General features: G+C 39.4%; 2 protein-coding genes across 2 annotated transcripts; both read right to left on the reverse strand.

The window, feature by feature from the left end:
• Positions 1-7,187: 7,187 nt before the first annotated feature.
• LOC309798158 (late histone H2B.L4-like) lies at positions 7,188-8,317 on the reverse strand (the record flags this gene model as incomplete). The annotated part of the gene is made up of 1 exon (XM_082646441.1): positions 7,188-8,317. One exon carries the CDS (start codon positions 8,315-8,317, stop codon positions 7,793-7,795), a length of 525 nt encoding a protein of 174 aa, XP_082502567.1. The 3' UTR covers positions 7,188-7,792.
• A 16,159-nt stretch (positions 8,318-24,476) lies between these two features.
• LOC309798157 (late histone H2B.L4-like) lies at positions 24,477-25,542 on the reverse strand. Its single transcript, XM_082646440.1, has one exon. The coding sequence runs from the start codon at positions 25,496-25,498 to the stop codon at positions 25,082-25,084; it is 417 nt and encodes a 138-aa protein (XP_082502566.1). The 5' UTR covers positions 25,499-25,542; the 3' UTR covers positions 24,477-25,081.

Below are 25,542 nucleotides of genomic sequence, written 5' to 3' on the forward strand. Positions count from 1 at the left end.
CCCCAACATCTAAAAGAATAAGAAAAAAACAAACCAAGCTCAAGGTCGGCAGAAGGAAGGAAATAATAAATATCAGAGAGAAAATAAGTAAAAAAGAGATAAAAAGCAATAGAAGGGCTTCCCTGATGGAGCAGTGGTTAAGAATCTGCCTGCCAGTGCAGGGGACACAGGTTCGAGCCCTGGTCCAGGAACATCCCACGTGCCATGGAACAACTAAGCCTGTGTGCCACAACTACTGAGCCAGCTCTCTAGAGCACATGAGCCACAACTATTACCTATTACCCTATTCTTTAAGAAACCAACATAGGGAGAAAAAATGGAATCAATAAAAGGCGAAATATTTAAAAATGAAAATCAAATTACTTTCAAGAGTCTACAATAATACAATCAAAGGCATATTTAAATGTATTTATGTAGAAATAAATTACAGAAGTTGGACCAAAAAGGGACTTTAGAAGAATTGAAAAAATGGGGGTCATCAGTGTGGTTTCATCCACAGTGACTAGGCTTCCGATCAGGTTTCCTCTTGGACATTTAAGGGACAGCTAATTCTACTGCCAATAAAATGGTTTCAGTCATGAAGGAGGAAAAGCTAATTTTTATTACCAGAAAATGTAACGGAATGATACAAGCAGTGAAGAAAGCTTACTATTCCAATTTCTGAAGAGCTCCATTTACAAATGAAGATATAAAAATCTTACTTGAAATATTAGTAATCAACATCTTGCCATATTTGATGCAAAGAACAAAAGACATGTCCAGCACAGTCTCTGAATTCATATAATTAAATCACCATGATTAAACACCAGCCAGCAAACAAACCACAGGGAATGAAACGTTCCACTATACTCCATAATCTCTAAAGGCCAAATCTCCCAAGAAGGCTGTTACTGGATTACACCGTGTCACATTGTAACATCTGGCCCAATGGCAAAGAATCACATCCCTTTCCCCTCTCAATCTCAAAGGCTGCATGTGCCGGAAAGACTCCTATTACTTCAGCCCAGGACACCTCCTCACACTTTTGAGTCAATGGCTGTACCTCAGGAGCTGCAGGCTTTTCATTGGCTGAGACGGCCCAGAGTGGTGCTTGGGCTGCTCTGATTGGACACTTCCAGCATCCCCATGATGCCGAGGTGCAAGACATGAAGGTTTCCGTTTTCCAAAAACAGGACAATGTACTCTTGAGGGAAAAAAACAAATAAGATTAATCTGAACCAGTCACAAGTGTAACTTCAGTTTCTTCCACCTTGGATAGTTACTGTTTCTTGAACATTTTGCTTTAATTATTTCCGTGCTGTGTTTGGGTCCTTGATTCTGCTTTTAAATGATTTCCCTGATGCAAGTCATGTTGAAAAAGTTTGAATGGGGTATGTTTGTCCTGCTAATACTATTTTCTCAGAGTTGATGTTTATCTTTTATTATTTAAGCAGTAAAGCTCTTTCCCTTAGTTTATCATTTCAGTAAACCACACTGTTAGATCATGATTGCTCACTAGGTGCCCTTTCTCCTTAATTACCTTCTGAAGTCAAAAATCACATGTACTTATTCGGCCTTAGCCTCTTCAACATTAAACCCTATTATTCCTCTTTCTTAGATTTCCTGTGTGTCAGTCGCCCTTGAGCTTTACCTAGAGCTCTCTTGTCATCCGAAATTTTGTTCCAGGTGTGTAAGATCATCCTGAGGTACCTGCGGGATTTACCTGCGGATACTTTGGTGGTAGTTTTCCTTGGTCTCCTTGAGAGTCAAATTCTTTATCTGAAATATTTTCATAAGATTCATACCATGTTCAAGAATATAAATAAATAATATTCCCATTCCGGTGGCTCATTTATCATAAATCCTTAGTCTGATGTCCACAAGGACAGTTCTTGGGGGGTACTGGCCCAATCGAGTTCTATCAATACACTGGACCAAAGGAAAAAAGGCCTTTACAGTCCTCCTCGATCAGGCAATGGCCCCCTTCATAGCCACACAACTCAGAGTGGTTAAGCTCTCTCTAGTTTTCTGCCTTGCCCGATTCTTAATCCTGAGTTTGTGGGTTTCTGAAAACATTAAAAAAGATGCTGTTTTGTCTCTCCAGGATGGTGCAGTCCCTTTTTTCAGGGCCTGAAGAAAAGTTCTCATTTCTGTAGGTTGTCCATATTTTGTCTCACTGTTTAGCTGAGTGACATCCTTTTCAGGTTTTAGCATCCTAATCAATAGGGAAATTTACAATTTCTTTCAAAAGCAAAAAAGGAATACCAAACAAAACTGAACAAACATTGTTCAGCAAATCACAATGCATTTATAGGGACTACAATGAAAGAGTTTCTTCCCCCTTCACCTAGGTGGAAAGTCAGGAACATTTTTAAAATAAATAAAACTATTCACTGTTCAAATAGTTGAGGAAAATTACATGAGAGGGTTCACCTTATTTTCCCTTAAGCAGTCACGAATGTTCTCTATTTTTTTTTTTTTTTTTTTTTTTTTTTGCGGTGTGCGGGCCTCTCACTGTTTTGGCCTCTCTCGTTGTGGAGCACAGGCTCTGGACACGCAGGCTCAGTGGCCATGGCTCCGGGCCCAGCCACTCCACAGCATGTGGGATCTTCCCGGACCGGGGCACGAACCCGTCACCCCTGCATCGGCAGGTGGACTCTCAACCACTGCACTGCCAGGGAAGCCCTCTCTTTCTATTTTTAATCTAAGTATCTACAAAACGTTACTTAAAATGAAACATCAATTTTAGCACACAGAGAAAAGTCCTATCTATGCATTGCTAATTTGGAAGTGATGTGATATGAACTCTACCAGGGACGATGAATAAAGAGAGAAGGGCTACACGAAAATCCTGAGAAATACCACCCAGGTCAGCAGAAGCATTCAGCTGACCCATAGATACATGAGAAATAATAAATAATTGCTGCTTTAATCCACTAAGTGTTGAAGTAATTTGCAATGCAGTGATCGCTAAATGATACACAATTATGAAAACATTACATTTTTTCCAGATTTCTCAGGGTTTTGAATGCATTCATTCATCAAAAATATCTGTTTAAGTAAGATTTTCCATCAATAATCTATGCTTACATGTGTTGGAAGAGTTCAAAAACTGTAACTATACCACATCGTAAACATCAAACCAGTATTTATAGGTGAAGAGAACCAGTGTTCTCTTAATATAATTGAAGAGTCAAGAGATATGCTCACCTATAACTCAAAATTCATGTCTTCTGTGGGTTGAATACTCTCTCCCTAAATTCCTATGTTGATGTGCTAAACCCAAATACCTGACATGTGATTGTATACAGAGATAGGATCTCTCCTGGGAAATCAAGTTAAACTGCCTCCATTAGGATGATCCTTAATACAAAATGACCTGTATCCATATAAAAGGGGAAGTATGGACACAGAGACCGTCATATAGGGAGAAAACTGTGAACAGATAGAGGGGTTTCTCTGCCATCTTCACAAGCCAAGGACAGAGTCCTGGAACAGAGGCTTCCTTCTCAGCAGTCTGAGGAACCAAACCAGCTGACATCTTGATTTGGACTTCCGGCCTCCAGAAGTGTGAGACATTATGTACGTGTCTTTCAAGTAAAGGGACCTCTGGCATTTTGTATATCAGCCCCAGGTAAACACCACCATTAGAAACATACAACCAATCAAGCAAAGAAGCAAAGAGCAGGCAAATAATCAAACCTAATACCGTCAGTTTTTACCAAGGCTAAACATCCAGGAAGGCACTGACTTCTTCAGCCCGGAAAACCAGCTTGAATTCCGGACCAATGGCTGTAGCTCACCGTTGCTGGCCTCTCATTGGCTGACTCAGAGGCGAGTGGTGCTTAAGCTTCTCTGATTGGATCTCCCATCATCCGAGGCCTATATCACCAAGGTTGTTTTCAAAAATAGTAAAGCCTGGAAAAGAATAGACACAGATTACCTGAAGAAGTTAGAGTAGACCCTTCAGTTCCAAGATTAAAATTTTTCCGGGTAGATTAGAATCTGGGATAGATTTTTTTTCCCTTGAACTTTTTGGTTTACTTATTCGTTTGCTGTGTTTGGATCCACACTTCAAATGAATTCCATAACATGGGTAATGGAGAAAAGAGTTTGAATGGGATATTTTTGCCCTAGCAATACTATTTTCCACGCGTTGATGGTTCTAATTTGTGGATTAAGCATTACACTCTTTTCCTCAGGTTGTCTTTACAGTAAACCACACACACCATTAGATCGCAATTGCTCACTAGGTACCCTTCTTTCTGCAAGAACCCACGGAAGTGTATAATCACAATCGCTCACTCCCCCTTCCCATCTTCAACAACGAAAAATCACAAAATTCCCTTTATCTTCTTACCTTTCTAAATTTTGTATGTGTTGCTCACCCTTGCATGCCCAGTCTTCACTCTCCAGACCTATTATGCATATTAGGTAAACATATTACCTATTATATAATATGTATAAATAATGATCCTATTTCATTTCTGATTTCACAAAAGCAAAACACCCAAAGCACAATAGCAGTGTCCTGGTGTATTAGAGCTCTTATACTTTTTACAGAGACCATAGCTTTGAGACTAACATGCAAAAATAACCTTGGTAATGAATCTCTGTTTCATATGGAGAAAAACTGGCATTTTGATGCAGCAACCATTAGCATGATAGACATTAAGTGATTTTCTGAGGTCAACTCTTTTCAAAGTGGTCCACACTTGTTTCTCAGAAAAGGCACCTGGCTCTACCAAGAGTTTGGAGTTCTGAAATTTTTTTTCCAGTGTGTACAACAATTTCTATTTCTTACACAGAGGAAGGTATGCACCTGATTTCATGGTAGATTTTAATGGCAAGCTGTGCAGCAAGCTCTCTTTATTTCAAAACCTTTTAAGTTTCATCTTTCCCAAATAATAATAAGTAATGAACTTCATGAGGGGGCTTATTGGCCAAAATCCTAATTCTGCTGATCTCAAAGAGATCGCTGGAGGTAATATTGGCCCCCTTCATACTTGCAATTTTCTGTGAACTCTCTCTACTGTCTTATCCTGTCCCCCATTTTGCTCTTCAGCAAGTGGTGCTGTGACCAAGGTAGAATACTTTGTTTTTTGTCTCTCCACAGAATGAGCCCGAGAAATTTTTTAATTTTGCAACTTATATAGCTTTTGTCTCATTGTTTGCCTGAGAGAGACATCCTGTACTACCTTGTACATCCCAGTCAAAATGATTATTTACAACTGATTTTACATGTTCAAATGAAACACTTCACAATCATGAGGAAGTACTGGGCTTTAAAGCAAATCAGAATATACTGCACAAGACTGAAATCCCACAGATCATCCTCTCTCAACAGTCGTAGGAAGGTAGAAATCTGTTTTAAACAAGAAATAGAAAATCAGCAACTTCTTTGAAATTTGGCAGTACACTTATACAAAAATGACACAAATAAAAATCTTCATGGGACACAAATAAAACACAATGGAAAAGAACAGATATGAACCTTAACATTCAAACCACTTGAGGTAAAAGGAGACATATTAGGTCTTCTATTGCTGATAAACCTCCTCTAAACTGATGCAAGGGGCTGAAGAAATGACTTGCTCTGGATTTAAGTCATTAAATCCCCATGATTAAATATAAGTAAGGAACCAAAAAAAAAAAAAAAAAAAGCAAAGTTCCACAGTTCCTTTCCCCTTAATCTCCAGTTTGATTATCATACAAAGGCTATTATCTGTTCAGCCCTGGTCACTGGACAACATTTGGGGCCAATGGCTGTAGCTCACAGGCTGCCAGACCCCCAGTGGAGACAGGAGCTTGAGCTGCTCTCACTTGACACTCTTCAATGGATATAAAATTGCATGTCATGAAAGTTTGTATTTTAAAGATTCTCTGCTAGGAAAGAATTGATTGATACATCTGTAGGGATATTTCAAATAATTTCAACAACCAGGGATTTAGAAAAGTGAAATGTTTGTGAAAACTTTGTTTTGCCACTTCTGTAAGCTATTATCAGTTCCCATTTATATATTTAAATGTATGCTTAAACTGGGATATGTTGATAATGTATAATAGGGGTAGTTGATGTATATAACTGCTCCTCCACAATTTCTATTGCATATCACACATAAAATAATTCTGAAAGTTCCATAACACGCTCACACGAGGATGAGAATAAATTGGGAAGTGAAATTCATAGGAAAATAAGTTAGATCTCATAGAAATCTATAAAGCCTGACATAGAGAAAGCACTAAAACTGGGTTCAAGAAAAGGTTGGAATTTTGCAGTTTATCTAGCTTTTCTCTCTTTGGCTGAGAGTGACATCCTTCACAGGTTTGTACATCCTAATCCAGGGGTACTTAAAATTTCTTTTTAATTTTTATATTTTTTCTTAAAGTATAGGTGAGTTACAATATTATATTAGTTCAGGTTTATAACAAGTGATTCAAAATATTTATATATTATACTGTTTAAAGTTATTATTAAATAATTTCTATATTTCCCTGTGCTGTACAGCATATCGTTGTTGCTTATTTTAAAAGTGCAGAATGAATAGATTTTAATATACTGAAATATTAATTTCTAATGAAAACCATAGTAAATTACAAAGGATTGAAATCATAGAGTGCATTCTCTCTCTCCAATGATGTAGGAAATTAGAAATCAATTTTTTGAAAAATGGACTAGGAAAATCAACAAATCCTTGAAATTCAGCAACATATTTTTAGAAAAAGATTAGAAGAAAAGGCAATGCACCAAGAAGAAAGCACAATGGATATTAAATTCAATAAATATTATTAGAAGCATTAACATTCAAATTACTTGAGGTAGAGGAAGGAGTCATCTTAGTTCTCTTAACTGCTGAACTTCCCCCTCTTATTTTCATGCAAGGAGATAGAGACATGTCCCACTACCAGATCTGGTTGTGTGTACTTAAATCACCATGATTAAAAGCAAGTACTTGAAGGGAAAACCACAGGGAAACTATCACACCTCCTTCCCGCTCACTCTCCCGGCTGAGTATCACAGGAAGGCTGTTATTTGTTCAGCTCTGGACGCCCCACCACACTCTGGGCCAATTGCTCTGGCTCAGGGGCTCCCAGTCCCTCATAAGCTGCTGCTCCTCAGACTGTGGCTACAGCTGCTGTCATTGGATGATCTCATCATCCATGCAGAATTACAGTTCAGTCAAGATTTCTGGATAAAAACCGAAAAGTTTTAGGCATAAAAAAATAAAATCAGAGAAATCTGAATTATGTAGAATACTAATTTCACGAGGTATGGTGCTTGATTCTAGAAAATTAGATTATTTAGTTTTACACTGCGTTTGGGTCCTATTTTATGTACTTAACTGAATTCAGATTTGAGATATGTTAAAGGCGTATGAACGTGTAAGTGAGATTTTCATGTCCACTACTTCACTCTTTCAGTTACTATATCCCACATAAAAATCTCTGGATGATACTGCTATATACAGCTGGGAGAATGACAATAAAAATGGTCAGTGAATCTTGTATGGAAAGAATTTTGACCATAAAAATCCCTAAAATGGGTGAACAGAGAAACCACAAGTAGAAATGACCATTTAGGAAAGTGACAAGGTGCATTTTGGCTAAGACTAGTTCGTGATTCTCTGTGGAACGAATGGCACTAAAGACATATACTCAAGCAGAGTGGATGAGGTTTATGGTATTTCCCTCATGGCACAGGGCGAAAACCCAGAGTGGATCGGACTCTTCAGAGCTACAGGTCTTTTCCCGCCAAATGAGTGGCTCTGAAAAGAGCCTTTGGTTTGAGATGCTCAGATGGTCCGGAGGCAGCTCATTTGCCAGTGGTGTATCTGATGACGGCCTTGCTGGCTTTGGACATGGCATGCTTGCCCAGCTCCCCAGGCAGCAGCAGGCGCACGGAGGTCTGGATCTCTCCAGAGCTGAGGGTGGAGCGCTTGCTGGAGCAGACCAGGTGCGCCGCCTCGTTGGCGATTCGCTCAAACATATCCTTAACGAACGAATCCATGACGTCCACGGCCTCCTCTGAGAGGCTCAGGCCCTCGTGGGCCTGCTTCAGCACCCTGGGGAAATAGGCGGCAAAGCTGTCGAAGCCATCAGAGCGGCGGCGGCTGCGGTAGCCGCGGCACTTCGGTGTCTTCTGCTTCGGGTTCTTTGGCTCGGCTTTGGAGGGCTCTGCTTCCTTGGTGGCCAGGCTTTCTTCAGACGTCTCAGGCGAAGGCTCAGACATGTCAGAACCGTCTCCCCCACAGCTCAGAGGGAAGGACAGTGCGGCAGTTGAGTGCCGCTGGCCCCGTTTATACTCCCTGCCTTCTCTGATGTCACGGGCAATGTTCATATCTGATTGGATAAAATGCAAAGCAGGGAGGCCTGTCACTAAGGCACCCCATGTCACGTGTGATTGGATGGCCCCCTGCTTGGCCTCCAGTCAACCAATCACAGTGGAAATCTGGTGACCTTTAAACTTTCCGTGACCTCTACCAGAAAATCTTTGAACTATGCCCCACGTAGGCAAAGTTCACCTCAGCTGATTTATGCCTACTATTTATGCATGAGAACTCTGAGAAGTTGTCACCTAAGCCACCTACATTGAATAAAACTCAGTTTGAGCTTCCTGAACGAGTCTGACCTCCCTAACTGAAGTCGTTGCCTCCATCAGAATGACTTTGGCCACTTGGCAGCCATTTTACTCCCACACAGAATCTTACCTTTCCATGGCTGAGCCTCCATGGCCTGAGCAGGAACTCTCTGACATGGTCTGCAGAGTGCTCCTCAAAATCATGGGACATAATTCACCAGCTATTACCTCCAATTCTTATCAAAACCTCCAGTGATCAGAATGAAGAGAATGACAAAACCACTTTCTGCAAAGACAGAACACAAACAGAAATGGGAATACTTACACATAAACACTAAAATTATTTAACATTTAGTAAATTTTAAATTCTTTTAACATTAATTAGGTCCCCAAAATACCACACATACTGGAATTGATGAATAAATGTGAGCTGTTATTTTAACAAAACTGGTTACTCTGAGTACTGAGAAACTGCCAGTGTGAGAGAAAAATAATCAATAAAATACCTAAGAATAAATGTACTTAAGTTAGTAAAAGACCTGTACTTGGAAAACTATAAGACACTGATGAAAGGAATTGAAGACATCACAGAGGGAAAGATATTCCATGTTTATTGGTTGGAAGAATTAATATTGTTAAAATGACTGTACTATCCAAGGCAATCGACAGATTCAATGTAATCCCTATGAAAATACCGGGGCATTTTTCACAGAACTATACAAAAAGTTTTTAAATGTGTGTGGAAACACAAAAGGTCCCGAATAGCCAAAACAATCTTAAGAAAGAAGACCAGAGCTGGAGGAATATGGTTCCCTGACTTCAGACTATACCAGAAAACTACAGTAATCAATCAGTATAGTACTGGCACTAAAACAGACGCATAGATTAGTGGAATAGAAGAGAGAGCCCAGAAATAAACCCATGAACTTACGGTCAATTAATCTACAATAAAAAAGGCAAGAATATATAATGGAGAAAAGACAGTCTCTTCAATAAATGGTGCTGGGAAAACTGGATAGCTAGATGTAATAAAATGAAATTAGAAAATTCTCCAACAGCAATCACAAAAATAAACTCAAAATGGATTAAGGACCTAAATATAATACATATCGTATTATGTAGGAAGTCGTTTTAAGAAAAAGAATCCATTAATATTTTTAGTGAGCTTTGTTTCTTTCACATTTATAAATTCAGAAATTAAATGGACACATTAGTTAAAAAAAACCCCAAAATATTCAAAATATACCATAATTGGTTTTGAAGTGATAACTGGGACCTCAGAGATGACTGATACATAGGAAATCTAGGATGGAGAGGGGAAAGGGAAAGTCTGATGTTGAAGATTGGAAAGGGGAGTAACAACTAGTAATTATTCACTTCAGTTGATTGAGGGAATACGGGAACCTAGTGAGCAATCACCTTGTAATGTTGTGGTTTATTGTAAAGGCAAACTGAGGGAAATGGCTTCACTGCTTAAATAACAGTTATAAGTCTCAAATCAGGGATGATAGTATTGATAGGAAGAGTATAGCCCATTCAGAAACCTTTTCACCATTACTGTGTTTATGGATTCACTTAAAAAGGGGACTCCAATACAGCATAGAAATAAGTGCAACAAAAAGTTCAGGAAACAACTTATTCCAGGCTGCCTAGAATCAGAAGTCTACTCCAACTCGTTCAGATGATCTAATTCTATTCTTTTCTAGGCCTTATTCTCTTGTTTTTGAAGTGGAAAACCTTCATGACTTGTAGCTCAACATCATGGGGATGGTGGGAGCATCCAGTCAGAGAGGTTCAAGTCCACCTCGACACCAGGTCAGCCAATGAGGGACCCAAACTGGTAGCCACAGTCACTGGGCCACTCACTCTATAGTGCGGTGTTCATGAATGAACCAGTAACAGTCTTCCTGGGATGTTCAGGTTTGGTGACAGTAGGGTAACAAGTGTGATTATTTATCTGCTGTTTGTTTCTTTGTTTTATAAATCTAATCAAGGTCGGGCTTCCCTGGTGGCGCAGCAGTTGAGAGTCCGCCTGCCAAGGCAGGGGATACGGGTTCGTGCCCCGGTCCGGGAAGATCCCACATGCCGCAGAGCGGCTGGGCCCGTGAGCCATGGCCGCTGAGCCTGTGCGTCCGGAGCCTGTGCTCTGCAACGGGAGAGGCCACAACAGTGAGAGGCCCACGTACCGCAAAAAAAAAAAAAAAAAAAAAAAAAATCTAATCAAGGTCATTTAAATATTATATAAGTTTTCTAGAGCTTCTGTACAAAATGCTGGTGATTGGGTCACTTAAACAACATACATTTATTGTCTCATACTTCTGGAGGCTCTAAGTCCAAATCAAGGTTACATCTGAGTTGGATCTTATGCAAGGTGTGAATGCATAAGGGGCATCTATTCTAGGACCCTCTCCTTGCCTTGTGGATAGCTGAAATCTCCCTACACCTCCACACATTTTCCTCCCTATATGTATGTATCTATGTCTGATTTTCCCTTTTTATATGGATGCAACTCATTTGGATTAAGACCTACTCTAATGAACATATTTTAACTTGATTACCCAGTAAAGATTCCAAATATGATCACATATGAGTACGAGTATTTACAGCATAGATAGATGAATTTTAGAGGTACAAATTCAACCCATAGGAGATATGTATTCTGAGCTAAATATAGACATATCTCCTGCCTCTTCCATTTTATTAAGAGAACACTGGTGACCACTTAAGTGAAACAAGGTGGCCCTGCCACAGTCATTTTCACAATTATGTGAATGTTCAGTAATTTCATTTTAGTATTTTATTTCTTCTTATCTGTGAGGGAGAAGATACTCTGTCATTTTCAATTTTTAGAAAGTATTATGTTGCTTTACAGCTACATATTTTTCAATTTTTGTATTCCATTTGTACTTCTTTTTAAAAAGTTGTAATTATTTCCTATTGTGTAGGATATAAGAACCTGTAAAGTATATCACTCTCAGCCAAACACTGAGATAAATTCCTGATAATCTACAAAATCAAACTTTTCCTGAGCCCCTCAGAAGAGGGACAGGTCTCTACAGGACAGACTAAACAAAATACTTTTTTTAAATTGGCAGAGCCTTGTGAGATAAGGAAAAAGAATTGGGGTGCCGTGGCAAGATACTAGAGAGAGCTTCCCTGAGTAGTTCAGGTATGAAGGAGGCAGTGTCTTTTAAAGAATGGGCAGTGAAAGTCTGTGTTTTTCAGTCCAAGATTGAAGAATTCTGACGGGCTATTATATCTCCAGAGCTCTCCTTGGTCGCTGGAGTAAATATTTAGGATAAATGAGTCCCATTTTCAGGAATCTTATTTATTATTTTGTGGAATATTAGAGGAATCTTATGAAAGAATTTTTTTAAAAGAATATGATTCCCAAGGAGACCAGGAAAATCTTCCACCAAATCAATGGCAAGTAAATATCTCTGTGTGGGACCTCAAGTTGGTCGTACAGAACCTGAATATAATTTTGGAAGCAGAAAGCTCATTTCAGAGCCATTGCATTTTCAAAAAGAGAACTGTGGACCCATAGGATAAAATGGTATTTCACAAAATTATTTAATTCCTATTGTGCTCATTGTTGCTGCTTCAATATCCCAGTGTTTGCCCGTATGAAATACAAATGTTTTTCTAAACATTTCTTGCACATTAATAATATGTGAGAATTCCTGTTAAGAAATCTAACCTACTAGGATATTTTTATTGTGCTAGGTGTGTTTTACATTTAGTAAATCCAATAATCAAATACAGGCATTAGTAAACCAGTGTTACAACTGTACCATATACGCTGTGAAGACAGAAGCGCAAGGATAAGTGACACACATGGCATCTAGGAAGGAGAGAGGGAAAATGGAGTTCAAGGTTGAAGACCTTGGAGGAGATATGAGCATATGTAATTATTCACTTCAGAGTGTAATTGAAGAAAATGGACACCTAAAGAGCAATCATGATCTAATGGTGTTGACTACTGAAAATACGAATTAGAGCAAGGGCTTTACTGCTTAAATAACAAACTATAAGTTCCAACCCTAAGAAAATAGTATTAATAGGACAAGCATACCCCATTCAAACTTTTTTCAACATTATCTGTATTACAGAATTCATTGTAAAACATAAGCGAGAACTGAAACACGTTGCAGAAATAACTGCAATATTCTACACAGAGGCATTGTGAAATTCATCAGCCTTTGAGAAGTGAAGATAAGCAGAAACCATATAGCTCAGTGGATCTGATACTTGAGCAGGTATTTTGTCATGCACCTGAGTGAAATTTGTTGTAAGTAGGAATAATATGCAAGGTTATTGTGCTTGTTGAAGTAAATGGACTGGCTTGTGTAATCTATCCCTCTGAAAACCCAGATTCCTTTACCATATTCTGGTAGGTGAAGGGCGTTACCCAAAGTCACATATTTACTGAATTAAAACTGACACCAGGACCTAGGTGATTCCCTAAATCTCACTTCAGTGTCTGACCCATTAGGCATGGTTTTGCCTTTGAGTGTGTGAGTCTATCAGAGGATAACAGAAACCATGCTTCTCTTGATCAACCTGCTTGATAGGAAATACCTTTATATAAAAGAATAAACTTCAATTACCTCAATCTCCATTTGGAAATTAATTCAAGTGAAAAAGTATAATCAAGTGTTTCCCTTAACCACACTCCAACATCATGCAAGGGCATATATCCAGGGCTTCTTATGCTTTTCCCTCTCCCTAAATTTTGTCCTCAAACCTGCCCCATTTATGACTCTGTGGATATGTACTTTTCAAGGCACAGCTGAGAGGGATAGATTACAACTGAAGTGTCAGGCATTAGAGGACCCAAGAAAGAAGGGAACCACGAGAAATATGGGAGAACTCTGTGTCCCTAAGTCAGAAAAATTAGATATTGAAACCCTGTCTGTCCAAGTTCCTTTCACCAAGAAATCTCTACTTACATCCCCCTTGCTGCCTACCTGTGTGTTTCTTTGTCTACATGCAGGGTCCTACAAGTGGGAGAGGGTGTCTATAATGTTTAGACACTTCATTCCACTTTAGTGTGAAAGTTGTGGTGTAGAGTATAGGATTCCACTAAATGATAGGTGTCCCTCTCCTAGTGGTAGGTAAAGAGTAAACGAATCCATAGACAACCACCTTAGTATAATGAACAAAACACTTGTTTCTTGGCCATACCCTGTGTATGGCACCCAAAAGGATCTCAAGAAGCTTGGTTTTAGTGGATATTAGATCCAGGAATGTTGCTCATTCCTGGATACTCCTTCCAATGAGAGGTTCTGTTCATTTCCCCCTCCTCTTGAGCTGATGAAGGCTGTGATTATTTTGAGCAATAAATAGAATATGGTGGAAATTATATTATGCCAATTATGGGGTTAAGCTTTAAGAGGGAATGTCCTTCTGTCTTGCTTTTTGAGGACACATGGCTACCATGTAAAAGGTCAGCCTATCCTGCTGGACATCCCCACAAGAAAAGAGGTCCCTTGCAGCACCAGGCATGTGTGTGAAAGTTGCCTGGAACTTTGCAGCGTAGCTTAAATATCAGCTGATTACCACTGAGTGATCTTAGTATGGTTTATATTTTTAAGGGACGTTTACACTTCTTGTTTGGAAATTGTTTGGGTATTGGGTAGAAAAACTGAAAATCCTCCAATTATAAATTGTAATATACAAAATTATATATATATATATATATATATATATATATATATATATATTTTTTTTTTTTTTTTTTTTTTTGCGGTACGCGGGCTTCTCACTGCCGTGGCCTCTCCCGTTGCAGAGCACAGGCTCCGGACGCGCAGGCTCAGCGGCCATGGCTCACGGGCCCAGCTGCTCCGCGGCATGTGGGATCTTCCCAGACCGGGGCACGAACCCGTGTCCCCTGCATCAGCAGGCGGACTCTCAACCACTGCGCCACCAGGGAAGCCCCCAAAATTATGTTAAACATTATTTTAAATACTCAGGTGTGCTTGAAAATGGGCTCAAATTAATAGACAGCTGAGACATACACATAATTCTAAATGCTTAATTGACTGGGACTTCCCTGGTGGCAAGGACACAACACTCCCAACGCAGGGGGCCTGGGTTCAATCCCTGGTCAAGGAACTAGACCCCACATGCCTCAACTATGAGTTTGCATGCTGCAACTAAAGATCCCGCATACTGCAACTAAAGATTCCACATGCTCCAACTAAAAGGTCCCGTGTGCCGCAGCTAAGACCCGATGCAGCCAAATAAATAAGTAAATAAATATTTTTTAAAAAATGAAATAAATGCTTAATTGACTATACCCATAGTGAAAAACTGGACTTTTTTTCTCATAAGAAATAAAGAACCAAGGAAAATTCTAATTTTGTCCCTAACTATGGTTGGGGAATAAAATGTTGCCTTGAGAATCTGTAATCAAAAGAGTGCCCTGATGTAGCTTTGGTGTTCTAATTAACAATATCAGCATGGCCCAACTAATTTCTGTTTGTAAACTCATATATATGGCAAATACAAATCTAATTATTTCTAGGGGAGCTTAACCTTAATTGAGGCTTCTACAAATATTCCTACAGTTAAAGTCCTCCAAAACAAGCACAGATTTCCCCCCTTCCAAAATGCCAACATCAGCATAAACAATAAACCAAAATGGAAACCTGTAAAGATTTATCATCAAAGTACAAGAAATGTTAATTAACATATTTAAATAGATGATAAGATACATAATACATGAGTAATCAATAGCTAATTATCAAAGAGATGCAAATAGGGCTTCCCTGGTGGCACAGTGGTTGAGAGTCCACCTGCTGATGCGGGGGACGCAGGTTCGTGCCCCGGTCCGGGAGGATCCCACATGCCGCAGGGCGGCTGGGCCGGTGGGCCATGGCTGCTGGGCCTGTGCGTCCGGAACCTGTGCTCCACAACGGGAGAGGCCGCGGCAGTGAGGGGCCCGCGTACCGCAAAAAAAAAAAAAAAAAAAAAAAAAAAGATGCAAATAAGCTTTCTAGTACAGAAAATCATAAACACTGGAATAGAAGAGTAAAGAAATTTTAAATAGCTAAGACACCCCTGGAGAGAGAATATGTGAATTAGAAGGTAGATTAAAAAATAATACAGAATACTTCATAAAGAGAATAAAAGGATTAAATGGAGATCAAGACACCTAACAAATGGACTAAGAAAGTATAAAGTACATCTCCTAGGGATACCAGAAGTGGCAAACATTCCTTAGAAGTTCCTTTCACATGGTATCTGTTGGTGTAAATATTGATACCATGATTTTTCATGTTGTCTCCAATCTCTTTTATTCTGAATTAAGTTCTAAGGACACAAACATCGATATGGTGTTTAGTGTGCAGGATATTTATGCATGCTCAATGCCCAAGAAAGGGATGCGAGAGGTAGGTGTGGGCAGAGGGAGAAGTGCACATCTAACGCAGACCCTCCAAAATTACTTTCTGATCCCATGCTGAGTTCTAAAGGCCTGTTGAAGTCATTTCACATTGGTCCAACATAGCCAGATCTTTATGCCACCTCCTTGATCAGTCCTTGGAAGTGGGCCAACTCAAGAAGTACAGAACATTGGACAAGGTAGCTATGTGCAGCAGAGGTAACATCTAAAGTGGCTTATGGCTAAGGACTGGCAGTAAGTCTGTCCTTGTTTTGGTGTGCTGAGTGGTCCATCTTCAAGTCTATCAAAGTCTTATCATGATACTTAGGCTAGGAGTACAACACTACGTGGATGGTTACTTACTCTCACCACTCACTTTCGGCTTCCATTTGTTGATGAAAGGAGATTTACTGTCACAGTATTTGCATTGCTCTGTATACAATGTGTCTTTTTGTCTGCTATTATGATCTATATGCTAACTCTGTAGCTTTAATATGATGTGTCCAAGTATGCTCCCTGAATCTATGGAATCAAGGCTTTCCTAAATTCTGGATAATTATCAACCGTGTCCCTGTGAATATTATTATTCTAAAATTTAACAAGGTTATCACTTCTGGCATGCCTACAAAATGCACTTAATACCTTCTTAGTCCATTTCTTAGGTCCCTTGGCCTCTCTTTAATCTTCTACTTCATTTATCTTACTATGAGCTATTCTGTGTAATTTCTTTCATCTGTTTTCTAATTCACCAATTCTCCATCCAGCTGTGTCTCATCTGTTGTGTAAAATTTCTTGGAAGAAATTGACAAGAATACAATAATATTAGGGAACTTTAACGCCCCACTTACAGCAATAGACAGATAATCCAGATAAAAAATCAGTAAGGAAGTAGTGGCCTTAAATGACACATTAGACTAGTTGCACTTAATAGACATCTACAGGACATTCCATTCAAAAACAGCAGAATACACATTCTTTTCAAGTGCACATGAAACTTTCTCCAGGATAGATCACATGCTGTGCCACAACCCAAGTCTCAACAAATTTAAGAGGACAGAAATTGTACCAAGCATTTTTTCTAACCACACTGTATGAAACTAGAAAATGATTACATAAAGAAAAATGGGAAAACCACAAACACATGGAGACTAAACAATATGCTAGTAATAAACCAATGGGTCAGTGAGGAAATCAAAGAGGAAGTTAGAAAATACCTGGAGACAAATGAAAATAAAAATACATCTTTCCAAAACCTATGGGGCACAGCAAAAGCAGTTCTAAGAGGGAAGCTTATAGCCATACCGACTTACTTCAAGACACAAGAAAAATCTCAAATAAACGACCTACCCCAACATCTAAAAGAATAAGAAAAAAACAAACCAAGCTCAAGGTCGGCAGAAGGAAGGAAATAATAAATATCAGAGAGAAAATAAGTAAAAAAGAGATAAAAAGCAATAGAAGGGCTTCCCTGATGGAGCAGTGGTTAAGAATCTGCCTGCCAGTGCAGGGGACACAGGTTCGAGCCCTGGTCCAGGAACATCCCACGTGCCATGGAACAACTAAGCCTGTGTGCCACAACTACTGAGCCAGCTCTCTAGAGCACATGAGCCACAACTATTACCTATTACCCTATTCTTTAAGAAACCAACATAGGGAGAAAAAATGGAATCAATAAAAGGCGAAATATTTAAAAATGAAAATCAAATTACTTTCAAGAGTCTACAATAATACAATCAAAGGCATATTTAAATGTATTTATGTAGAAATAAATTACAGAAGTTGGACCAAAAAGGGACTTTAGAAGAATTGAAAAAATGGGGGTCATCAGTGTGGTTTCATCCACAGTGACTAGGCTTCCGATCAGGTTTCCTCTTGGACATTTAAGGGACAGCTAATTCTACTGCCAATAAAATGGTTTCAGTCATGAAGGAGGAAAAGCTAATTTTTATTACCAGAAAATGTAACGGAATGATACAAGCAGTGAAGAAAGCTTACTATTCCAATTTCTGAAGAGCTCCATTTACAAATGAAGATATAAAAATCTTACTTGAAATATTAGTAATCAACATCTTGCCATATTTGATGCAAAGAACAAAAGACATGTCCAGCACAGTCTCTGAATTCATATAATTAAATCACCATGATTAAACACCAGCCAGCAAACAAACCACAGGGAATGAAACGTTCCACTATACTCCATAATCTCTAAAGGCCAAATCTCCCAAGAAGGCTGTTACTGGATTACACCGTGTCACATTGTAACATCTGGCCCAATGGCAAAGAATCACATCCCTTTCCCCTCTCAATCTCAAAGGCTGCATGTGCCGGAAAGACTCCTATTACTTCAGCCCAGGACACCTCCTCACACTTTTGAGTCAATGGCTGTACCTCAGGAGCTGCAGGCTTTTCATTGGCTGAGACGGCCCAGAGTGGTGCTTGGGCTGCTCTGATTGGACACTTCCAGCATCCCCATGATGCCGAGGTGCAAGACATGAAGGTTTCCGTTTTCCAAAAACAGGACAATGTACTCTTGAGGGAAAAAAACAAATAAGATTAATCTGAACCAGTCACAAGTGTAACTTCAGTTTCTTCCACCTTGGATAGTTACTGTTTCTTGAACATTTTGCTTTAATTATTTCCGTGCTGTGTTTGGGTCCTTGATTCTGCTTTTAAATGATTTCCCTGATGCAAGTCATGTTGAAAAAGTTTGAATGGGGTATGTTTGTCCTGCTAATACTATTTTCTCAGAGTTGATGTTTATCTTTTATTATTTAAGCAGTAAAGCTCTTTCCCTTAGTTTATCATTTCAGTAAACCACACTGTTAGATCATGATTGCTCACTAGGTGCCCTTTCTCCTTAATTACCTTCTGAAGTCAAAAATCACATGTACTTATTCGGCCTTAGCCTCTTCAACATTAAACCCTATTATTCCTCTTTCTTAGATTTCCTGTGTGTCAGTCGCCCTTGAGCTTTACCTAGAGCTCTCTTGTCATCCGAAATTTTGTTCCAGGTGTGTAAGATCATCCTGAGGTACCTGCGGGATTTACCTGCGGATACTTTGGTGGTAGTTTTCCTTGGTCTCCTTGAGAGTCAAATTCTTTATCTGAAATATTTTCATAAGATTCATACCATGTTCAAGAATATAAATAAATAATATTCCCATTCTGGTGGCTCATTTATCATAAATCCTTAGTCTGATGTCCACAAGGACAGTTCTTGGGGGGTACTGGCCCAATCGAGTTCTATCAATACACTGGACCAAAGGAAAAAAGGCCTTTACAGTCCTCCTCGATCAGGCAATGGCCCCCTTCATAGCCACACAACTCAGAGTGGTTAAGCTCTCTCTAGTTTTCTGCCTTGCCCGATTCTTAATCCTGAGTTTGTGGGTTTCTGAAAACATTAAAAAAGATGCTGTTTTGTCTCTCCAGGACGGTGCAGTCCCTTTTTTCAGGGCCTGAAGAAAAGTTCTCATTTCTGTAGGTTGTCCATATTTTGTCTCACTGTTTAGCTGAGTGACATCCTTTTCAGGTTTTAGCATCCTAATCAATAGGGAAATTTACAATTTCTTTCAAAAGCAAAAAAGGAATACCAAACAAAACTGAACAAACATTGTTCAGCAAATCACAATGCATTTATAGGGACTACAATGAAAGAGTTTCTTCCCCCTTCACCTAGGTGGAAAGTCAGGAACATTTTTAAAATAAATAAAGCTATTCACTGTTCAAATAGTTGAGGAAAATTACATGAGAGGGTTCACCTTATTTTCCCTTAAGCAGTCACGAATGTTCTCTATTTTTTTTTTTTTTTTTTTTTTTTTTTGCGGTGTGCGGGCCTCTCACTGTTTTGGCCTCTCTCGTTGTGGAGCACAGGCTCTGGACACGCAGGCTCAGTGGCCATGGCTCCGGGCCCAGCCACTCCACAGCATGTGGGATCTTCCCGGACCGGGGCACGAACCCGTCACCCCTGCATCGGCAGGTGGACTCTCAACCACTGCACTGCCAGGGAAGCCCTCTCTTTCTATTTTTAATCTAAGTATCTACAAAACGTTACTTAAAATGAAACATCAATTTTAGCACACAGAGAAAAGTCCTATCTATGCATTGCTAATTTGGAAGTGATGTGATATGAACTCTACCAGGGACGATGAATAAAGAGAGAAGGGCTACACGAAAATCCTGAGAAATACCACCCAGGTCAGCAGAAGCATTCAGCTGACCCATAGATACATGAGAAATAATAAATAATTGCTGCTTTAATCCACTAAGTGTTGAAGTAATTTGCAATGCAGTGATCGCTAAATGATACACAATTATGAAAACATTACATTTTTTCCAGATTTCTCAGGGTTTTGAATGCATTCATTCATCAAAAATATCTGTTTAAGTAAGATTTTCCATCAATAATCTATGCTTACATGTGTTGGAAGAGTTCAAAAACTGTAACTATACCACATCGTAAACATCAAACCAGTATTTATAGGTGAAGAGAACCAGTGTTCTCTTAATATAATTGAAGAGTCAAGAGATATGCTCACCTATAACTCAAAATTCATGTCTTCTGTGGGTTGAATACTCTCTCCCTAAATTCCTATGTTGATGTGCTAAACCCAAATACCTGACATGTGATTGTATACAGAGATAGGATCTCTCCTGGGAAATCAAGTTAAACTGCCTCCATTAGGATGATCCTTAATACAAAATGACCTGTATCCATATAAAAGGGGAAGTATGGACACAGAGACCGTCATATAGGGAGAAAACTGTGAACAGATAGAGGGGTTTCTCTGCCATCTTCACAAGCCAAGGACAGAGTCCTGGAACAGAGGCTTCCTTCTCAGCAGTCTGAGGAACCAAACCAGCTGACATCTTGATTTGGACTTCCGGCCTCCAGAAGTGTGAGACATTATGTACGTGTCTTTCAAGTAAAGGGACCTCTGGCATTTTGTATATCAGCCCCAGGTAAACACCACCATTAGAAACATACAACCAATCAAGCAAAGAAGCAAAGAGCAGGCAAATAATCAAACCTAATACCGTCAGTTTTTACCAAGGCTAAACATCCAGGAAGGCACTGACTTCTTCAGCCCGGAAAACCAGCTTGAATTCCGGACCAATGGCTGTAGCTCACCGTTGCTGGCCTCTCATTGGCTGACTCAGAGGCGAGTGGTGCTTAAGCTTCTCTGATTGGATCTCCCATCATCCGAGGCCTATATCACCAAGGTTGTTTTCAAAAATAGTAAAGCCTGGAAAAGAACAGACACAGATTACCTGAAGAAGTTAGAGTAGACCCTTCAGTTCCAAGATTAAAATTTTTCCGGGTAGATTAGAATCTGGGATAGATTTTTTTTCCCTTGAACTTTTTGGTTTACTTATTCGTTTGCTGTGTTTGGATCCACACTTCAAATGAATTCCATAACATGGGTAATGGAGAAAAGAGTTTGAATGGGATATTTTTGCCCTAGCAATACTATTTTCCACGCGTTGATGGTTCTAATTTGTGGATTAAGCATTACACTCTTTTCCTCAGGTTGTCTTTACAGTAAACCACACACACCATTAGATCGCAATTGCTCACTAGGTACCCTTCTTTCTGCAAGAACCCACGGAAGTGTATAATCACAATCGCTCACTCCCCCTTCCCATCTTCAACAACGAAAAATCACAAAATTCCCTTTATCTTCTTACCTTTCTAAATTTTGTATGTGTTGCTCACCCTTGCATGCCCAGTCTTCACTCTCCAGACCTATTATGCATATTAGGTAAACATATTACCTATTATATAATATGTATAAATAATGATCCTATTTCATTTCTGATTTCACAAAAGCAAAACACCCAAAGCACAATAGCAGTGTCCTGGTGTATTAGAGCTCTTATACTTTTTACAGAGACCATAGCTTTGAGACTAACATGCAAAAATAACCTTGGTAATGAATCTCTGTTTCATATGGAGAAAAACTGGCATTTTGATGCAGCAACCATTAGCATGATAGACATTAAGTGATTTTCTGAGGTCAACTCTTTTCAAAGTGGTCCACACTTGTTTCTCAGAAAAGGCACCTGGCTCTACCAAGAGTTTGGAGTTCTGAAATTTTTTTTCCAGTGTGTACAACAATTTCTATTTCTTACACAGAGGAAGGTATGCACCTGATTTCATGGTAGATTTTAATGGCAAGCTGTGCAGCAAGCTCTCTTTATTTCAAAACCTTTTAAGTTTCATCTTTCCCAAATAATAATAAGTAATGAACTTCATGAGGGGGCTTATTGGCCAAAATCCTAATTCTGCTGATCTCAAAGAGATCGCTGGAGGTAATATTGGCCCCCTTCATACTTGCAATTTTCTGTGAACTCTCTCTACTGTCTTATCCTGTCCCCCATTTTGCTCTTCAGCAAGTGGTGCTGTGACCAAGGTAGAATACTTTGTTTTTTGTCTCTCCACAGAATGAGCCCGAGAAATTTTTTAATTTTGCAACTTATATAGCTTTTGTCTCATTGTTTGCCTGAGAGAGACATCCTGTACTACCTTGTACATCCCAGTCAAAATGATTATTTACAACTGATTTTACATGTTCAAATGAAACACTTCACAATCATGAGGAAGTACTGGGCTTTAAAGCAAATCAGAATATACTGCACAAGACTGAAATCCCACAGATCATCCTCTCTCAACAGTCGTAGGAAGGTAGAAATCTGTTTTAAACAAGAAATAGAAAATCAGCAACTTCTTTGAAATTTGGCAGTACACTTATACAAAAATGACACAAATAAAAATCTTCATGGGACACAAATAAAACACAATGGAAAAGAACAGATATGAACCTTAACATTCAAACCACTTGAGGTAAAAGGAGACATATTAGGTCTTCTATTGCTGATAAACCTCCTCTAAACTGATGCAAGGGGCTGAAGAAATGACTTGCTCTGGATTTAAGTCATTAAATCCCCATGATTAAATATAAGTAAGGAACCAAAAAAAAAAAAAAAAAAGCAAAGTTCCACAGTTCCTTTCCCCTTAATCTCCAGTTTGATTATCATACAAAGGCTATTATCTGTTCAGCCCTGGTCACTGGACAACATTTGGGGCCAATGGCTGTAGCTCACAGGCTGCCAGACCCCCAGTGGAGACAGGAGCTTGAGCTGCTCTCACTTGACACTCTTCAATGGATATAAAATTGCATGTCATGAAAGTTTGTATTTTAAAGTTTCTCTGCTAGGAAAGAATTGATTGATACATCTGTAGGGATATTTCAAATAATTTCAACAACCAGGGATTTAGAAAAGTGAAATGTTTGTGAAAACTTTGTTTTGCCACTTCTGTAAGCTATTATCAGTTCCCATTTATATATTTAAATGTATGCTTAAACTGGGATATGTTGATAATGTATAATAGGGGTAGTTGATGTATATAACTGCTCCTCCACAATTTCTATTGCATATCACACATAAAATAATTCTGAAAGTTCCATAACACGCTCACACGAGGATGAGAATAAATTGGGAAGTGAAATTCATAGGAAAATAAGTTAGATCTCATAGAAATCTATAAAGCCTGACATAGAGAAAGCACTAAAACTGGGTTCAAGAAAAGGTTGGAATTTTGCAGTTTATCTAGCTTTTCTCTCTTTGGCTGAGAGTGACATCCTTCACAGGTTTGTACATCCTAATCCAGGGGTACTTAAAATTTCTTTTTAATTTTTATATTTTTTCTTAAAGTATAGGTGAGTTACAATATTATATTAGTTCAGGTTTATAACAAGTGATTCAAAATATTTATATATTATACTGTTTAAAGTTATTATTAAATAATTTCTATATTTCCCTGTGCTGTACAGCATATCGTTGTTGCTTATTTTAAAAGTGCAGAATGAATAGATTTTAATATACTGAAATATTAATTTCTAATGAAAACCATAGTAAATTACAAAGGATTGAAATCATAGAGTGCATTCTCTCTCTCCAATGATGTAGGAAATTAGAAATCAATTTTTTGAAAAATGGACTAGGAAAATCAACAAATCCTTGAAATTCAGCAACATATTTTTAGAAAAAGATTAGAAGAAAAGGCAATGCACCAAGAAGAAAGCACAATGGATATTAAATTCAATAAATATTATTAGAAGCATTAACATTCAAATTACTTGAGGTAGAGGAAGGAGTCATCTTAGTTCTCTTAACTGCTGAACTTCCCCCTCTTATTTTCATGCAAGGAGATAGAGACATGTCCCACTACCAGATCTGGTTGTGTGTACTTAAATCACCATGATTAAAAGCAAGTACTTGAAGGGAAAACCACAGGGAAACTATCACACCTCCTTCCCGCTCACTCTCCCGGCTGAGTATCACAGGAAGGCTGTTATTTGTTCAGCTCTGGACGCCCCACCACACTCTGGGCCAATTGCTCTGGCTCAGGGGCTCCCAGTCCCTCATAAGCTGCTGCTCCTCAGACTGTGGCTACAGCTGCTGTCATTGGATGATCTCATCATCCATGCAGAATTACAGTTCAGTCAAGATTTCTGGATAAAAACCGAAAAGTTTTAGGCATAAAAAAATAAAATCAGAGAAATCTGAATTATGTAGAATACTAATTTCACGAGGTATGGTGCTTGATTCTAGAAAATTAGATTATTTAGTTTTACACTGCGTTTGGGTCCTATTTTATGTACTTAACTGAATTCAGATTTGAGATATGTTAAAGGCGTATGAACGTGTAAGTGAGATTTTCATGTCCACTACTTCACTCTTTCAGTTACTATATCCCACATAAAAATCTCTGGATGATACTGCTATATACAGCTGGGAGAATGACAATAAAAATGGTCAGTGAATCTTGTATGGAAAGAATTTTGACCATAAAAATCCCTAAAATGGGTGAACAGAGAAACCACAAGTAGAAATGACCATTTAGGAAAGTGACAAGGTGCATTTTGGCTAAGACTAGTTCGTGATTCTCTGTGGAACGAATGGCACTAAAGACATATACTCAAGCAGAGTGGATGAGGTTTATGGTATTTCCCTCATGGCACAGGGCGAAAACCCAGAGTGGATCGGACTCTTCAGAGCTACAGGTCTTTTCCCGCCAAATGAGTGGCTCTGAAAAGAGCCTTTGGTTTGAGATGCTCAGATGGTCCGGAGGCAGCTCATTTGCCAGTGGTGTATCTGATGACGGCCTTGCTGGCTTTGGACATGGCATGCTTGCCCAGCTCCCCAGGCAGCAGCAGGCGCACGGAGGTCTGGATCTCTCCAGAGCTGAGGGTGGAGCGCTTGCTGGAGCAGACCAGGTGCGCCGCCTCGTTGGCGATTCGCTCAAACATATCCTTAACGAACGAATCCATGACGTCCACGGCCTCCTCTGAGAGGCTCAGGCCCTCGTGGGCCTGCTTCAGCACCCTGGGGAAATAGGCGGCAAAGCTGTCGAAGCCATCAGAGCGGCGGCGGCTGCGGTAGCCGCGGCGCTTCGGTGTCTTCTGCTTCGGGTTCTTTGGCTCGGCTTTGGAGGGCTCTGCTTCCTTGGTGGCCAGGCTTTCTTCAGACGTCTCAGGCGAAGGCTCAGACATGTCAGAACCGTCTCCCCCACAGCTCAGAGGGAAGGACAGTGCGG

This window comes from Mesoplodon mirus (assembly GCF_964341445.2).
Source record: "Mesoplodon mirus genome assembly, contig: HAP1_SCAFFOLD_1954, whole genome shotgun sequence".
Lineage (NCBI taxonomy): Eukaryota > Metazoa > Chordata > Mammalia > Artiodactyla > Ziphiidae > Mesoplodon > Mesoplodon mirus.